The 16,884-nt window shown below is 42.1% G+C and overlaps 1 protein-coding gene across 1 annotated transcript in view; it reads left to right on the top strand.

Moving 5' to 3' along the window:
- The first annotated feature begins 669 nt into the window (after window positions 1–669).
- Window positions 670–16,884, top strand: part of dennd2da (DENN/MADD domain containing 2Da) — a 34,704-nt gene continuing 18,489 nt past the window's right edge. Inside the window, exons 1-5 of the mRNA XM_083769528.1 lie at window positions 670–750; window positions 924–1,100; window positions 9,491–9,535; window positions 12,023–12,118; window positions 14,643–14,803. Of these exons, the coding sequence (XP_083625654.1) occupies window positions 1,091–1,100; window positions 9,491–9,535; window positions 12,023–12,118; window positions 14,643–14,803 (312 nt within the window). The 5' untranslated portion in view covers window positions 670–750; window positions 924–1,090. The remainder of the gene's footprint in view (window positions 751–923; window positions 1,101–9,490; window positions 9,536–12,022; window positions 12,119–14,642; window positions 14,804–16,884) is intronic.

The raw sequence follows: 16,884 nt of genomic DNA, 5'->3' as shown, positions 1-16,884 counted from the left end.
TCCCTTGGCCTTGGCAAGAAGGTTTGCACTTTGGCTGAGTATTAGATGTTTGGTTCTCATGCAGAAGACCTTATTGGTTATACACTTGCATAGGCTAGTACTTAGTAGTCTGTTGTTGGACTGTTGAAATCATTTAACTTTTCTTTTAACGCGTTAAGACCTGAGGTTGATTCTAAAAATGTCTTCTAGAAACTATGAAAAATATCTGCGGTTCTGATTTTCTAAAATTTGACTGTGTCTTTCTTTTCTTTTTCCTTACAAACAAAGACTAAGGATGGCAGACGATCATCCACCAGACAGAAAAAAGAGGACTTTTAGCTTATCATCCTTCCGCCTCAAAAGTGAGCATTATCCACTAATCTAATCCACTGTAAATTATTGTGAAAAAGTCTAACGACAGCACTTGTCATGCATATTATATCACCTATATAACCTATGACTTTGAACCTGTCAAATTTCAAGGGGATGAGGAGACTGGATCCATAAGACGGAGAGGGTTCAGCAGGGCCTTCTCAAAGTCAGTCCGAGTAACTTCCACGAAAAAAGGTATTTAATTCTGTTTTAATGACTAAATCGTCTTTTACAATTAACTTAAGGTCATAGCTATAATCACAGCCTATTATATCACCTATATAACCTATGACTTTGAACCTGTCAAATTTCAAGGGGATGAGGAGACTGGATCCATAAGATGGAGAGGGTTCAGCAGGGCCTTCTCAAAGTCAGTCCGAGTAACTTCCACGAGAAAAGGTCTTTAATTTTGTTTTAATGACCAAGTCGTCTTTTATAATTAACTTAAGGTCATAGCTATAATCACAGAAGTCCTTGGCAAAACTGTCTATTCTGAAGAGCAGGACCCAATGTTTACAGGTTAAACATAGCATGCAAGACCTGATCTCCATAATCCGTATTCTTCTGTTTAGATAGTATTCCGGATAAAGATCCTGCCCCTACAGGGGACACTGGCCCTGCCCCTACAGGGGACACTGGCCCTGCCCCTACAGGGGACACTGGCCCTGCCCCTACAGGGGACACTGGCCCTGCCCCTGAGAGAACATGTACCTTTGGAATATTGTTGAAGAGGACAGGGATGTTGGAAGGTAAGACTCATGTCAGACTTTTACACTTTTTGCATTTTAGCCTATAGTAACTATACAGTATGTACGGTAGTACAGTATGCTGCTCAATTACAGTACACCAATCCTAAGCAAATCCAGTCTAAAACAGTCCCCAACTATACTACATTCAATAATAAACTACCGGTAATGTTTGAATAAGTCTGTGGCATTTCTTGTCTACAAGCTTGTGTGTTGTGAGCTTGTAGATCTGCTATTTTCACTATTATTGCTATTCTTTAAAAAGATTCTGGAAAATCAAAACAAAACAAAATGTAGGGCTATATATAAGTATATAAATGTAGTTTGGAGACTTCTATTTTTAAAGCAAGTAGGCCTATAGGCTACTCTAGTACTTGGAACTCAAGCAAAAACAATAAGACAGAGCAAATTTCACAGTAATATTTGACCAGGAGTAGGCCTATCTATTCTTTGATTGACTAAAGTAACTTTCTACCTGAGGTTGAGCACTTTGTCAACCACTATGACTATGGTAGGTTAGGTAGTGTCTTTAAATTAATTTCTATAACACTACCAGTGAGTGGTGGTTCAGTATCTTCTTGTTTAAGTACAGTCTATAACGATACAGTATATACATCAAGTTGAAACTAAACTAAAAAGTCAACATTTGTCATGATGCAACATGTTGAATGCAGGCACTAGTAGGCTGTCTGTCTGCAGTGCAGTGGGGCAGCGCAGGAGGCGCATGCTGCACTGTTTGCACCGCAGCTACTCACTCACAGTCTCACACCACAAAACAACCAGCAGAGCAGACGAGCAGACACACGGTTTACGGTGAGCCTCAGCCAGCCTGCCTGCAAACAAGCATGCTGTTCCAGGGGCTACTCTCCTTTCGCTTTCAGCAACCAATAACAACAACAACAACAACCATCATGGATACGAGGATAATCGACTCTGTTTGCTGATAGAAAGAAAAAGAAGAAGAAAAATACACGAAACCGGAGTCAGTTGTCAAGTGTTTTCTCAGGTTCTTTAGGGAGCAATGAGTGAAGAGGTCAAAAGACGCTTTGGGAAAGGAGGACACGGATTGTCTCATTTGAAGACCAGATGGAGTGAGTATCTCTAGATCCCCCTCGACAGCGATTTTGGATGAAAATCAAACTGTTCAAATGATGACCGATCGATCGAGGCGTGTGTGTGTGTGCACTGTGCACGCATACATACACGGAATGATTATATTAGAAGTTACCCATCTTGCGACTTGCGTAACTTTAAAAAAGTAGATTTCTATTCTGGTACGTTCGATGTTTGCAGAGCCAGCCGAAATCTATTCCTGGTAGAGTTTGCACAGTTTACTTTCAGCTGCATCATGGATTGACATTCAGAAGTTTACTTATAGGCTTGGCCGCTTGGTTAATGTTTGATGGGGTTTGTTTGCATACATACAGTAGCTAGAATGATGGTGCCACCTGTCGCCATAACACTCGCCATCTAGATGGATTAAAACGCCTCTGGCTGTTATGTGGAGAGAGCTGTGGTTTTAGGAGACCTGTCCTAACGGCACATATTAGGGCCTGGAATGTGTCTGCTGACATAGGAGATGAACCAGGAATACCTGATAAAATAAATACATGAAACAAGCTAAAAAACGCCCCCCAGACACAGATAGGCCTAGGCCTACATTACATAGAACTTGCATATGCTATTAAAGTAATGCAAAGTATAGACTAAGTACATGATTTGAACATTCGAAAATGAAGGCCTATAATTTCTACAAATGCTACAAAACCGCACAGCAACAACAAACAAGAAGTTGGAAGTTTAAATTGAAGTCTGATTTTTTTACATTTTGGAACAAATACTCAATTTAAGTAAAGGTGCCCACACTTACTTTAATCAAGATCTGTCTTGACTTAAGGCTATAGTCAAAGACAAGATTTTACCAGGATTTATCTAAGGGATCGGGAAGAATGCAGGTTTAATGGGGTTCCCAATGCTATGCTCAACATAGCGGGCTTGCTGGAGATGTTGAAACATGTTTGTTGCCTCAGGGGCAAAATCACGCCCAGGTTGCGTTAAACTAGCATCACACCCCACAGTGTAGCATGTGCAGTGCTATAGTAGTTTATGGCATGTAGCCATAGACTGTAAAGTAGGTTACTGTAGTGGATGCTTGCTTTGATGTAGTTGTCTAGACTAGAGCAGTGCTTCTTCATGTCAAAGACCCCCAAGTTAATGTGTAGTCGGACACCTGACCCATCTGTGAATATTTTGTGCCACAAATTGTGTTAAAATGTTTCCAAATATTGGGGCACAGTCGGTAGTGCTGTCGCCTCACAGCTAGAAGGCACTGGGTTTGATTCCCGCTGGGGGTGTGTTCTCTCCTCCACGTCATCAGTGCCCATACCCGAGGCGGGGTTGGCGAAAGGGCCTTTCTGTGTGGAGTTTGCATGTTCTCCCCGTGTCCCCTAGGGTAGGTACACTACCCTCACAAAAAACATGCAGTAATCCTGGTCTCTAAACTACATCCCCTGGCCAGCCGGGGCGCCTGATGGAGGGGAAAGGAACTGGTCGTAATAACGTGTTCCTTCCACGCGCTACGTCTGGCCAGGGAAACTCCCCCCTGTCAGGTGAAAAGAAGCAGCTTGAACTCCTCATGCATAGAAGGAAGCATGAGGTCAGTCTGCTGCAAGCCCCCAGTAAGGCTATCCAACGTTGAAGATGCCACTACCTACTGGCGAAATGTGGAATTGCAGCACTTTCATGGAGGTGGACGGACGTTCATGACGTCATGTGCGTAAGCTCAAAATTGAGGTCCGGGGCTAGGCTAGGCTAAACTTCCGCTCGCTCGAGCCATTGAGTTATAATTATACTTCCGGCAGTCTTCCGGGTGCTTCAAATTGCCACTGAGCAACTTCCACTGAAATGAATAGCGGGGAGGCGGGTCTATCGCTCCGGTTCGGTCTCTATCCTCTATATCTCTATGGTCTGCTGCCCCCCCAGGTTGGCAGAGGAAGTGTAGCGCCCAGGATTACATTATCAGTGGTCCCCAAACTTGATTGGCCGTGTACCTCCTGACCAGGCTGACGCACCCCCCAGTGCTAGGTCTTGCTGTATTTGGCTGAATTGTTTTTTTAATATGATTATGGCAAATAATCACAGAATGTCACTGCACTGAGAGACATGCAGCTGCTGTATACTCCCGCAGGTGCTCTATACAGTACATCTCCTTACAACATTGGTTTACCAGATTTTGCCGTTTGTGCTGCTGAATAACAGCATAAAACCACCATTACGCTTTTCATGTCACACACCCCCTAGAAGGCTTTCGCGCACCACAAGGGGTGCACGCACCACAGTTTGGGAACCCTGCTTAGATAATTGACACTGGGTGAAAAAATGGGTTGCAAAATTGTGGGATAAAAAAAGTTTCAAATATTTTCAATAGGCTATTTTTAAAATACCAGATTTACCATACAAGCTCAGAGCTCACAGGGGCGGCGGTGGCGGCTCAGGGGTAGAGTGGCCGGATGGAGTTCAAACCCGGGCTCCCTCAGAGTTAGTGTCGAAGTGTCCTTGGTGCAGGTTGCTGCATGGTTTCCTCTGTCATCGGTGTGTATGTGTGTGTGAATGTGCAGGTTGGTGCCTACTGCCTTGCATGGTTTCCTATATAAATGCACCATTTACCATTGACAGCTCATTGCATCGTGAAGCGTTGAGCTTTTACGTCTGGTATTTTGATGAAAGGAATGAAAATACACCCGCACACTGTGTATCTGCTCGGTACATGAGTATTTTCTTTTAATAATGCAACGTTTCAGTCCCTCCGGACTTTCTTCAGGCATGTCTGGTATTTTGTAATACATGGATTTGGATGCTATACTGTATTAACTTACTTTGCTGAGGACCCTCTGGAAACCATTCAAAGAGCCCTCCTGGGGGTCCCTGGAACCACTAGTTTAGGGCATGTATAGCCAGTAGTAGCATCCAACAGCTTTGATGTAGATGTCTGACTTTCTAGAGGCAATGAAAATGTGTTTTAACCTCACCACGCGACTACATTTCCTGACTGCGGTGGAAGCAGGCCAGGGTGCTGACATGACAACAACAAGCTAGAGAGAAACTGAACGTTGTTCAAATGTATTGCAGTAATCAGATTTGAGTGTCTGCAACATTTACCTTGGGTTGTCAGATGCAGTGGCGTGCACAGACATTTAGAGGGGCAGGTGCTCAAGTGAAAAATGGGCACTTTTGCAGCGCGTGCCTTAATAGTGTGAGATGTATAGATTTTGGGGCATAATTAATATATTAGAAGCTTTTTTTTAAATCAAGAATTGATCAACGTCACCATGGTCCACATACTGTACAAAAAAGGGCACATTGCTGTCCAGAGGGCAAGGGCAGGTGGAGTTCTAGCACCCCCTAGTGTCTATCTGTGCGTGCCACAGATCAGATGCCATAAGTAAAGGCAAAGAACAAGTAAGGAAATCAGCTATGCAAAAGTCTTGCCGTGGAGCTTGAGAATCGTCTTTATTTGTCACATCACAGGTGTAAAAGGAGTGGGCGCAATTATTTTGTGTGTGCGTGTGGTGACTGGTCCCTCATTTTGTAGTATTACGTGAGAACAGAGAAGATAGAGGTGCAATGAGAGCAGAAGGGAGGTAGATAGAAACAGGTTAAATAGCACAAGTTGCACATTTTCAGGGTATTCAGAGAAGGCCCTAGGATCCTCAGAAGAAAGAAAATAATAATTATATAAATAACTTTTTAATCAAATTTATTAAAATAGTTTGTCGTTAATCTGTAAAAAAAAACCACTGTTTCGCTCACCATAGAGATACTGCATAGTGTATACTACTAGTGCACACACACACACACACACACACACACACACACACACACACACACACACACACACACACACACACACACACACACACACACAGTGTAGGTATTATGCATGAACATTATCATCATATGCAGGTGTATACATTTTTTAGAAGCATTAACATCATAAAAGGCAGGCGTGTACTGTAGTGTACATGACTGTTATTTTATAGAAACATTAGCATATATGCCGCCAGGCAGCAGGTGTTTGTGAAACATGGAAGAATAAAATAAAACACATTTCGTATGTTTAATAAAAACACAGAAGGAGGATGTTTGCCCCTGAAAGAGGAGCAAGCTAGTATTCAGGTGGAGGCATGGTGGAGTTGAAAAGTGCCTCACTTTTGTTGACAAACCTCACCCACTATACAAACTGTGTAGCTGCGACTCTGCGAGCCCATTTTGTCCTTCCGCAAATCCACACTGCTGCCACACTGCTGCTGGTGAGCTCGACTGGAAACTTGGCCCATGTCCAATTAATTCACCTGCCAGCCATTTGTCCTTGTTCTTTGTTTAACTTTAAATCTAAAGCAAACATGCGTGATTAGTTATGATGTGTGGCACATTATGTCGTTAGCTAAATGAGAATCATGTCTCATAGCCACTGGTAGTATTTAGTGTTTTTTGCCATCTACCACACCTGACTGAAATTAATCTCTATCTGCTCGTGGGTACAATATGTGACCATGCATGGGCATTGAATATGTTCCATCCTGTCCAGTATACCACCCGATGGGCCAGGGGGTGAAGTGGAGGATTAATTAGAAGTAGTGAATTTTACTACTAATGAGCTATTCAGACCGCGGCCATTTTGCCAGGAAGGTGCTAACTAGGTGCAATTTGTCAATTGGGCTGTCAATTTACCATTGACAGCCCATTCATCCAAACAGAAAGGTCCTATCTGATTGTATTAAACAACGTCAAAGTCACCAACATTGCAGCTGTGCGAAAAGCTTGAATTATCCTCTTTCCACCTTCCAAGTGTTTTTCATAAAAATCATTCCTTGCGGGTGATTTTTTCTGAAGTATTGGAGTTTGGAAGCACTCGTTTTTAGTAAAGCAACCTCCTGCTGCCTCCTGCATCAAGTGCAAATTCAGAACAGCCGTTGTTGAGTGATATCCAACAAGCACTCCCAAATTCTGACACTTAGGAAAATAATTACCTGCACATAAGTTCTTGACAGGAAGTAGCTCATAACATGTTATGTGTACGGTATGAAACAAACTTTACAGATAAAAAGAGGATAATTCAAGCTTTCCGTACAGCTGCAATGTTGGTGAGTTTGCCGTTGTTTAATACAATCAGATAGGACTTTTCTGTTTGGATGAATGGGCTGTCAATGGGAAGTTGCCCCTTGCTGGCAAGATGGCCGCGGTCTGAATATCGTCAATAGCAACCCCTCTAGAAACTCACTCACTATTCTTTTTTTAAGATTTGTTTTTGGCCTTCATTGCAGCTGAGGTCGTCATGAACGGGACTCGAACACAGGCCGCGCTGTCAGGCCAAAGCCTATATGTGGCATGCGCCTGGACCATTTGGCCAGCAGGCGCCCCTGCAATTTAGTTTTTATTGTTTAAACAGGTGGTGGTGGCTCAGGGGTAGAGTAACCGGATGGTGGTAACCGCAAGCTTGCCAGTTCGAACCCGGGCTCAAGAAGTAGAGCAGGTCGTCCAATGATCCATGGGTCGGCGGTTCGAATCCCGGCTCCTCCTGTCTACATGTCGAAGTGTCCTTGGGCAAGACACTGAACCCTAAATTGCTCCCGATGTGCTGGTTGGTACCTTGCATGGCTTCCGCCGCAATCGGTGTATGAATGTGTGTGTGAATGGGTCAATGTAATGGGTCAATGTAATGCACAATCTATGTAAACGCCTTGGATAAAAGTGCTATATAAATGCACCATTTACCATTTTACCATTTACCCCCAGAGTTAGTGTCGAAGTGTCCTTGAGCAAGACACTGAACCCCTAATTGCTCCTGATGTGCTGGTTGGTGCCTTGCATGGTTTCTGCCGCCATCGGTGTATGAATGTGTGTGAATGGGTGAATGTAATGGAAAATCTATGTAAAGGTGTGTGAATGGGTGAATGTAATGCACAATCTATGTAAAGCGCCTTGGATAAAGGAGCTATATAAATGCACCATTTACCAAAGTAAAATAATACATGTGTTTGTACACAAACGTGTCGATGGTAGAATGTCTATTGATATTTACACAATATAAAATAAAGTGTTCAGAAGTTTGTCAATTTGTGGAATATAATTCTAATGCTCAATAACGATATAAGTGTCCTGTTCTTACAGAAATAAGGTTAACATTTCCGGGTTATCTACCCGGAAAACATTTGGTTGTGGTGATCTATACTAGCTCGGTTCCCATGTGGGTGCAATAGGCATAAAGTAAATGGGCTATGATGCTAGTCATCTTACATCTATATGAGTACCGAAGTCCTGACGTCACTCATTCTTCCCCTGGGTTGCGGAAGTTTGTCTCGATGGAGAATAACATTGGATCATCTTAAAACCATCTCTCATAAGCATTGTGGTCCAAAGATAAACAAACTGTCTCCGTGATATTGTCGGGGAGGTGGCTCTGTATCGTTTATGACAATCAGTCACTCATATTTGATACAGTCTGTTCCTGGCGAAAATGTAACTAACTAGAGGTTCATGCGCCTTCAGCTCGCTCACATCTAGCTTAAAACAAATATATCTTATATATATATATATATATCGGCTTCCCATCATGCACCTGTAAGTGTAACCCAGCATGGCTTGCAGTGCGTCGACACGCGTGTCACGTGATCGGTCGTAGTCAATTGGAAGAAGGAAGGAAACACTGGAGTCCAGTTTCTGTTTCTGGGCTGTTTTCAAAGGCTGTTTTCTCGGAATGTAGGTATGTGTGGAGTGTGGACATCTGCGGACGTTCTGGGATCATTTCTGATCTTATGCTGTGTCGAGGTTACAATAGTAACACTTCTGAAGAGAAATGGACTTTTTAGATGGGAGTGACTACTGACTAATGGCCGCCGCCAATTCGCCGCTCAAATGCCGCTCAATTATAATGATTCCGCGGCAGTAACGTTACCTAGCGTTTTATCACTGTCCGTCAAACCCCCAGGATTATTTGGTATAATTTTGGAACACAGTTCTTATTTGATGTGTGATATAAAAAAAAGGATGTGTAAATTACGTCAGACTTCGCTGCTCTATATACGACGTCAGCACCTGTTGGCAAAGTACTTAGTCTATGTCGATGTCATTAGAGAATGCAGCTGTGACACAACTTGTGAGAGTACAGGGATCATCATTGTGTACCCAGACAGGCAGGCAAATTCAACTTCATAGATAAAGTTGCTCTACGATTAAAGGTTTGATGGGAAGCAAATTGCTACAGTACCTGTGCATAAACATGTATTGCTTTGTTTAATGGGACGAATACACCAAATACTAGGGCCTAGTGGCCTACTAAGCCTGGGGTACTCTCTGTCTCTCATTGACTTAAATGTTCCCTCTTTTTGTCCTAGGTGAACAGCCCAAATCCATCCATACCGATGTCAATGGGAAGGAGGGTAAGTCATCGTCCCATGCGGGCAGTTAATAGACTTTGGTGGTGCACCTGTTTCAAGTCGGGGGCTCAGAATGTAATAAAGTGTTTTTTCAAACCCAGGTTTAAAAAAACATTGGTTATCTGACCAAACTTGGCAGCAGCAACTCTTAAGTCTAATCTCTATCATGATTTTTAATCATGGTAGAGCTTTGGTTTTATTGCAAAGATGGAGAAGTCAAATAAAGTCTTTAGTCCGGGATATACGAAGATTATAGTTTGTTTTCAAACTCGTGTGCTACTTCTCCGTCCCTAAATTGCATGTTAGTAATATAATCCACCTGGGTCACCAGCCACGCAGTACGATCCTGTGTTAATTCATCCATTTGTAGTAGGGATGCACAAAATAATCGTAGCATAATCAGAATCGGCCATATCTGTATCGGATTGGTCTCAAAATAATCCAGATTATTTAATCGGTTTTCACCAGTAAAAAACAAAATCAGACACATCTGTACTGTACTGTACTGTACTGTACTGTACTGTACTGTACTGTACTGTACTGTACTGTACTGTACTGTACTGTACTGTGCTGTACTGTACTGTACTGTACTGTACTGTACTGTACTGTACAAGCCCTCCTCCCTGGCCTGTGTGTGTCTGATGTAAAATAATATGATGTAAAATCTTAAAATACACTTTACATTTTTCTACATTTAATTTGTGTACTCATCTCATTCGTTAGAATAGAGTATAGGCTATTTATTGATTGAGTGAATACTTTATTAACAGGCTTTGGGCCAAGCCCCTATAGGGCCTAGGCTTGTTTCCATTGTGGTCCTCTGTATAATATCGGAATCGGTCAGAATCGGTATTGGCAGATATGACCCTACAAATAATCGGATATCGGTTATAATTTCATAATCGCGCACCCCTAATTTGTAGCTCTGAGACTCCATAGAGTAAAATCAACTATGCAAACGTATTCTATACAGCTGCACTGGTTCCCAAGTAATGGGTCGGGACCCAAGGTTGGGTCGCGGACACATTTTATTGTCGGTCTGTTTATAGCGCAAATGTAACTAATTCGGCAGCAGTAACATTAGCGTTTTCTCTCAGTTAGTTGATTCTTCATATGAGTGAAACGGCCGGGATGATTTGCTTATTTTTCAAACACAGTTCTTATATGAGGCGATCTAAAATCTCCCTATGGGGATTACAATGCAAATGAAAAGTACATGAACCTGCGTACTTAGCGCCCTCTACCGATATTGACGTCAGACTTCGGCGCTCTATAGGCAAGCAGCACCACAGCACCCTACAGCCTACACAGACTGCAGTGCAACAATGTGCAAATATGCTCAAGTAAATGTACTTTGTTACCGTACAGTCCACCACTGTCACGTGACCTATGTCAGTGGTTCCCAAACCTTTTCATGTCAAGGCACCTCAAATGGACACTGATTTTCCCGCAGACCACCATTTGAAAAGATATGCAAGAGACCCCCATAAGAGAAGATCTTTACGGCTCTAGCAGTGATTCTCAACCCGTTTAATTTCAAGGACCCCCATTTAATGGCATTTCCATCTCTGGGACCCCAAATTTAGATTGTAAAAAAATCAATGTTAATTTAATAACGGGTACGTTTGGTTCCATTTGTACACTCAGAGTTACAGACCCATAAGGGTCCATTTGGTTACAAACTATCATTTAGCTGGGGACCCCCTGGAACTCCCTCAAGGACCCCTGGGGGTCCCCGAACCCCACTTTGGGAACCACTGACCTATGTCACATGACCGCTTGAAGTCTTTAAAATATTGAACACCTGTCTTCAGTTTCTTAAGTGTCTTAAGTTAACACCCTGCGATGAAGACACTCTTGAGTGCAAACGCATCTGAATCCATGACTATTTAGAGAGGATGTTTTTTAAATAATGTTTAGTTAGGCTTTTATCAGCTGCCATCTATTCAATACCATGGACTTCCATTATATGTACCGGTAAGCTGGAGTCATTTTTACTCGACTATTTGCTCGATTGAAGAGCACCACATTTTTGTCGTCACTATTGTTTTTAACCTCAGGCGGGTGATTAGACTAGAACTTTTTATTTTTCTTAATTTTTACTGAATTATATATTTTAATACATTCAGGACGGTAACCCCTTTTGGTTTTAGCTATTGGAAAATTGCAGATGGTGCCGTGCTATGAGCTTGCAGATCATGTGAAAAAGATCTGCCATTTGTTTTTGAAAAGTCGTGAAAATGTGGCGCAAATCTTTGAATATATATTGTATCAGAGCAAACCTTTTTAACTAAAATCTTTGTTTCTGGGACGGTCCCTAGATCAACATATTTTCAGATGGGGTTGGCGGCCAATTACATATAGTTTCTGGGCTCCTTGATATGGAAAAACCTTGAGAACCACTGGTTTTTCTGAAAACTGTCATGATTTAGAAGACATTTGTAGAATCTGGTCTCGGGTCTAAATGGATTAATTTTCTTTCCACTCTAGAACCGGCTCAGTCCTGTGAAGATGGTAGTGGAGAGAGAGGACCTCTCAAGAGGATCAGTGCCATGTGGTCATCCTTCCGCAGACGCAGAAATGACCGTGAGTAACAGTCAGTGTTGATTTCGTCGACTGATACTATGACAAAAACAATTCGTCGACTACCTTTTGTTCCACAGACAAACTAAATGAAAACTAATCTACGATGACTAAAACTAAATATATTGACAATTTAGACAAAAATGTTAGGAAGTGACTAGTGGACAAGAGATCCAGTATAAGTCATTTTACACTTGGTTCCATGCTGAAAATAGCCGATTGCATGCTACACGTTGCAGCGCGACACGTTGTGAGCTTGTAGGTCGGCTATTTGTAAAAGTGTAAAATCAGTCATTACGACTCAATCAAGCCCCGCCAAAATACATTTTAGTCGACTAAATCAACTGTAGATTTAAGATTTAAGACATTCCAGGTGACTAAAATGTGACTGAAACGAAATGGTTTACGATAGATTGCGGAATTCGCCGCCAACGTATGACTGGTTCTAGGTTGCTATAGGCGACGGATACAGCCGGACATTAACCTAGAAGTGAAAACTCAGACTCCATCATCCGCCTCAATGTAAACTTTTCCCAGATTGTGTTTTTTGGGTCAAACACAAGCTTTATTCAACGGCCCACAACTAAGGAACCGATGACTGCGGTTACAAAATTTATTTTCCGGTGGAAAGAAAAGGTGATCGCCATTCACCACTCAAAAACACTGGCGTGGGCCCAGGCCGTAGCGTAACGGTCTGGGCACCGGACTGGTGATCCAGTCGCGGTGTGCCGCGGGTTCGACTCCCGGACCCGACACGGCCTTTACCGCATGTCATCCCCCCATCTCTCTCCCGTTTCCTGTCAGCCTACTTTCTATCCCTTAAAAAATCAATAAAGGCGTAAGCCGCAAAAAAATATCTTAAAAAAAAAAAAAAAAACACTGGCGTGGCGGAATAATTGATTAACACTTTCAGGGCTTTAAATTGTTTAATCCAACGATCAGCTCTGCTTAATACGCTAAACCCGCTATTTGTTTAATGCGTTTAATTTGCCGTTTTAAAATAATTTAAAATAAATAGCGGATTTGTTGCGGACCTGGTGACGAGGCCGTCGTGTTATGATGACGAATCATACTTTTGGTCTGGTCTACAGGGCTTCGGGGGGAATGAGCTCAATGCAAGTGAACGGGGACCTTGGTTGGACTGCAACGCGCTGTGCAAGCTGTTCTCGTATTGCATTGTCATGGCGCCTGTTTCTTCTCATAAACAACAAACCATTGGACTATATTTCGCCGGATATTCGTTGATCAAAGCTGCAAATACTTTGGCGTATGCTCCTAAGGTAATAAGACAATCTAGGCAGAGTAGAATATTGGATTAAATAGCGGGGAACGCGGGTTATGCAGTAGTCCTGTGACTCCTGTTAATTAATGCCTACATTTTTGAAAACCTCTTTAACCATTTAGAAAAGTTCTGCCTATTTTGACATGCGAAAGAGGTTAATATGCAGCTTACTGCACTTTTTCTAAATGTAATTACATTTTTGCAAATTCAGTACACTGGGGGACTCCCTGAGCCACCGCCACCACCACGCATGTGTTTGGTTAGATTACTAGGTACTGCACCACAAGTGAACCTATACCAAAAACACAAATTGTAAGATGAGGTGATAAGGTAAGGTGAGATTTCTAAATGTCACATAATGCAGGAGGCATAAATGTTGCGTTATAGAAAACAAGCACTTCCAAACTCTGACACTTATAATCAAATGCAGGGCATTTCTTGACAGAAAGTAGCTCATAACGTTTCTATGGTGGATTTTTATGAAACAAAAACTTTGCAGATAGAGGATAATTGAAGGTAATATGAGAGTGTAATATGAAACCAAATTATTGTTAAAACATCTGCATTACTTAATTCACACGTCGCAATCCCGCCCCCTTTCATGACGACGCCAGGCCCAGGAAATAATTCCCAATGCATTTTTTCCCATAGATAGATTTCAAAAAGTTTTTATTTAAAGACCTTATAAGCATCGTACAAAGCCAACTCGAGTTGTGACAAATCATGACAACAAACACAATATTTTGGACCAAACAAATAATTACAAAGAATAAAAACAACAAAAAAAGTGTTGTAACCTGCTGTTTTTTTCTTCTTTCTAATTCTTTCACATTGTGTTTATTGTCATGATGTGTCACAACTCGAGTTGGCTTTGTCCGCAGCGTAAATGTCTTTAAATAAAAAGTCTATGAGGAAAATGAACGGGGAATTATTTTCCGGGTCTCTCGAGGGGGCAGGACTGCGACGCTCTATTCTATAGGTTTTGGGGTCTGAGAGGCTAAATGTCATCAAATGGTGGTCCGTGGCTCAAATGCTGAATAAACGAAGGGCCTTGTTGTGAAAAGCGTTGAGAACCACTGGCCTGTACTATTTTGTTCTCAAATTAGGGACTATAGGCACCATCAGGGGGTGTTCCAATGGACCCTTACAGGTCTGTAACCCAGAGTGGAACCAAATGGACCCATAATGATCCATTTGATTGATTGATTTGTTGTGTGTGTGCTGTGTGTCTCTGTGTGTGTGCAGCACTGAATCACCTAGCCCCTCCGCCCCCACCATCAGACAACGTGTCCCGTGAGCCGTGCTATGCCAGTGGCCAGTACTTCTTTGAGTATCTGGTGGTGGTCAGCCTGAAAAAGTCCAAGGAAGGCAACTATGAGCCCCAGATCACCTACCAGTTCCCCAAGGTGAGTTTGGTAGCTGGACCTATAGAGCATTCGAGGACACTGGAAGAGAATTCCCCATTCATCTTTCCCATTTTGGGCGGGAACCTCTTTTGGTGTTTTAAGCATTTTTTTTATTTTTATAAAGTATATTTATTGGTTTTTTAAAGACAAACAGACATTACACAACAAGAACATAATAACAAACAAAAGAAAAGAAAAACTGCTCAGGCACAACACTATTATAAATTAAAAGATTGAATATACAAAGACATGACAAGGACAATGAACCATAATGACAAGTGACTTTCGAATTTTGATCCCAATCAGGGAATACATCCATACAGTACATTAATACATATATTAAAAAGGCAGACAACAGTTATCATAGGCACCAAATCATTACAACAAGAGCAGACCCATGCATGCTCCACTCAAAGGCGGCAACCACCACCCCTCCAGGCGGCAGGGCCACCGCCCCAAGAAGCAGCCCCGACGCAACGCATCGAGACCCCTGCCCGGGCGACCACCCCCCCATACCCAAAGGGCAGACAAGCCCCCGCCCCAAAGCAGAGCAACCACTAGGGAAGAATGCTGGCATATAAGATATCTAAGGTTTGTACGGAAAACCTCCAAGTATCGTGGCAGACAGTGTGGTTCCAATATGATTCAAATAAGGGTCCCAAATTTTGTAGAAAGTGTCCAATTTAGAATGCAACATGCATGTAATGTATTCACAAGGAATACAGCCCATTATAATGTTATGCCATGATTTCTTTGATGGAGCAACATCCTTTTTTTTTCTTTTTAGATATTTTTTTTTGCGGCTTACGCCTTTTATTGATTTTTTAAGGGACAGATAGTAGGCTGACAGGAAACGGGAGAGAGATGGGGGGATGACATGCGGTAAAGGCCGTGTCGGGTTCGGGAGTCGAACCCGCGGCACACCGCGACTGGATCACCAGTCCGGTGCCCAGACCGTTACGCTACGGCCTGGGCCGTGGAGCAACATCCTTGATCCAAAACAAAATAATATTTTTCCTAGCAGCAAACGTTAATAAGTTGAACAACCTCTTATGTTTGACATCAAGTAAATGACACAACGGATCTAAATCGAGACACCAAAAATAACAGAGTTCTGACACGTGTTTTAAGCATTATGATGCTTCAGCTGTTGAAAAATAGCAGATCTACAAGCTGGTGCCGTGCTATGAACTTGTAGGTCTGCTATTTTTGAAAAATCGTGAAAATGTGGCACAGATCTTGAATATATATTCTTTCAGAGTGAACGTTTTTAACTAAAATCTTTGCTTCTGCATGGGGGGGGTCCCTGGAATAACATCTCTTCAGATGGGGGTCCGAGGCCAAATACAGATAATTCTGGGGGTCCTTGAAATGAAAAAGGTTGAGAACCACTGACAGAAACATAGGTTTTTCAGAAAACTTGTCTGGACCAAAACATTGTGTGGTGTGCTGTGCAATGCATTGTGAGCTTTGTAGATGAGCCAAAAATGTGTGCCTATTATGACATACACATAATGGGGACAATAGGGTAAATCTTCTAATATTTGATACCCTATATCATATAGCCATATTTAACTATTTGCTTGTTTGATGTTAACCAATCTTGGTTTAAATTATTGAAAATCTTGTTTATAAATATCAAAACATTAATCTCGAATTTACGGAACTGAACTTTAAATTGTGAAATACACACTCGCCTCGGGTTAATTCATGATCAGGATTTGCTCACTTCAGAACTAGTTTTTCGAACCTCTGACAACAGCTGATGCAAGACAGCTTGAAGTGACTGGTGAAACATTAGAGAGGAAATTAGTTGATGGATTTGAACCCATTCAGGATAGGAAGCATTATGTTATACTTTAGCTATTGAAAAATAGCAGATCTACAAGCCTAGATGTGTAAGCTGTAGATGTGCCATTTGCACTTAAAATGCACTGAAAATGTGGCACAAATCTTTTAATATATATTCTTTTAGAGCAAACGTTTTTTTTGGGGGGGGAGCTACATATTTTCAGATGTGGGTCCGCGGCCAAATACATATCATTCTGGGGGTCCTTGACATGAAGTAGTTTGAGAGCCAC

This window comes from Protomyctophum parallelum (genome assembly GCF_964188405.1).
Source record: "Protomyctophum parallelum genome assembly, chromosome: 7".
Lineage (NCBI taxonomy): Eukaryota > Metazoa > Chordata > Actinopteri > Myctophiformes > Myctophidae > Protomyctophum > Protomyctophum parallelum.
This window is presented reverse-complemented; position numbering and strand designations above follow the sequence as displayed.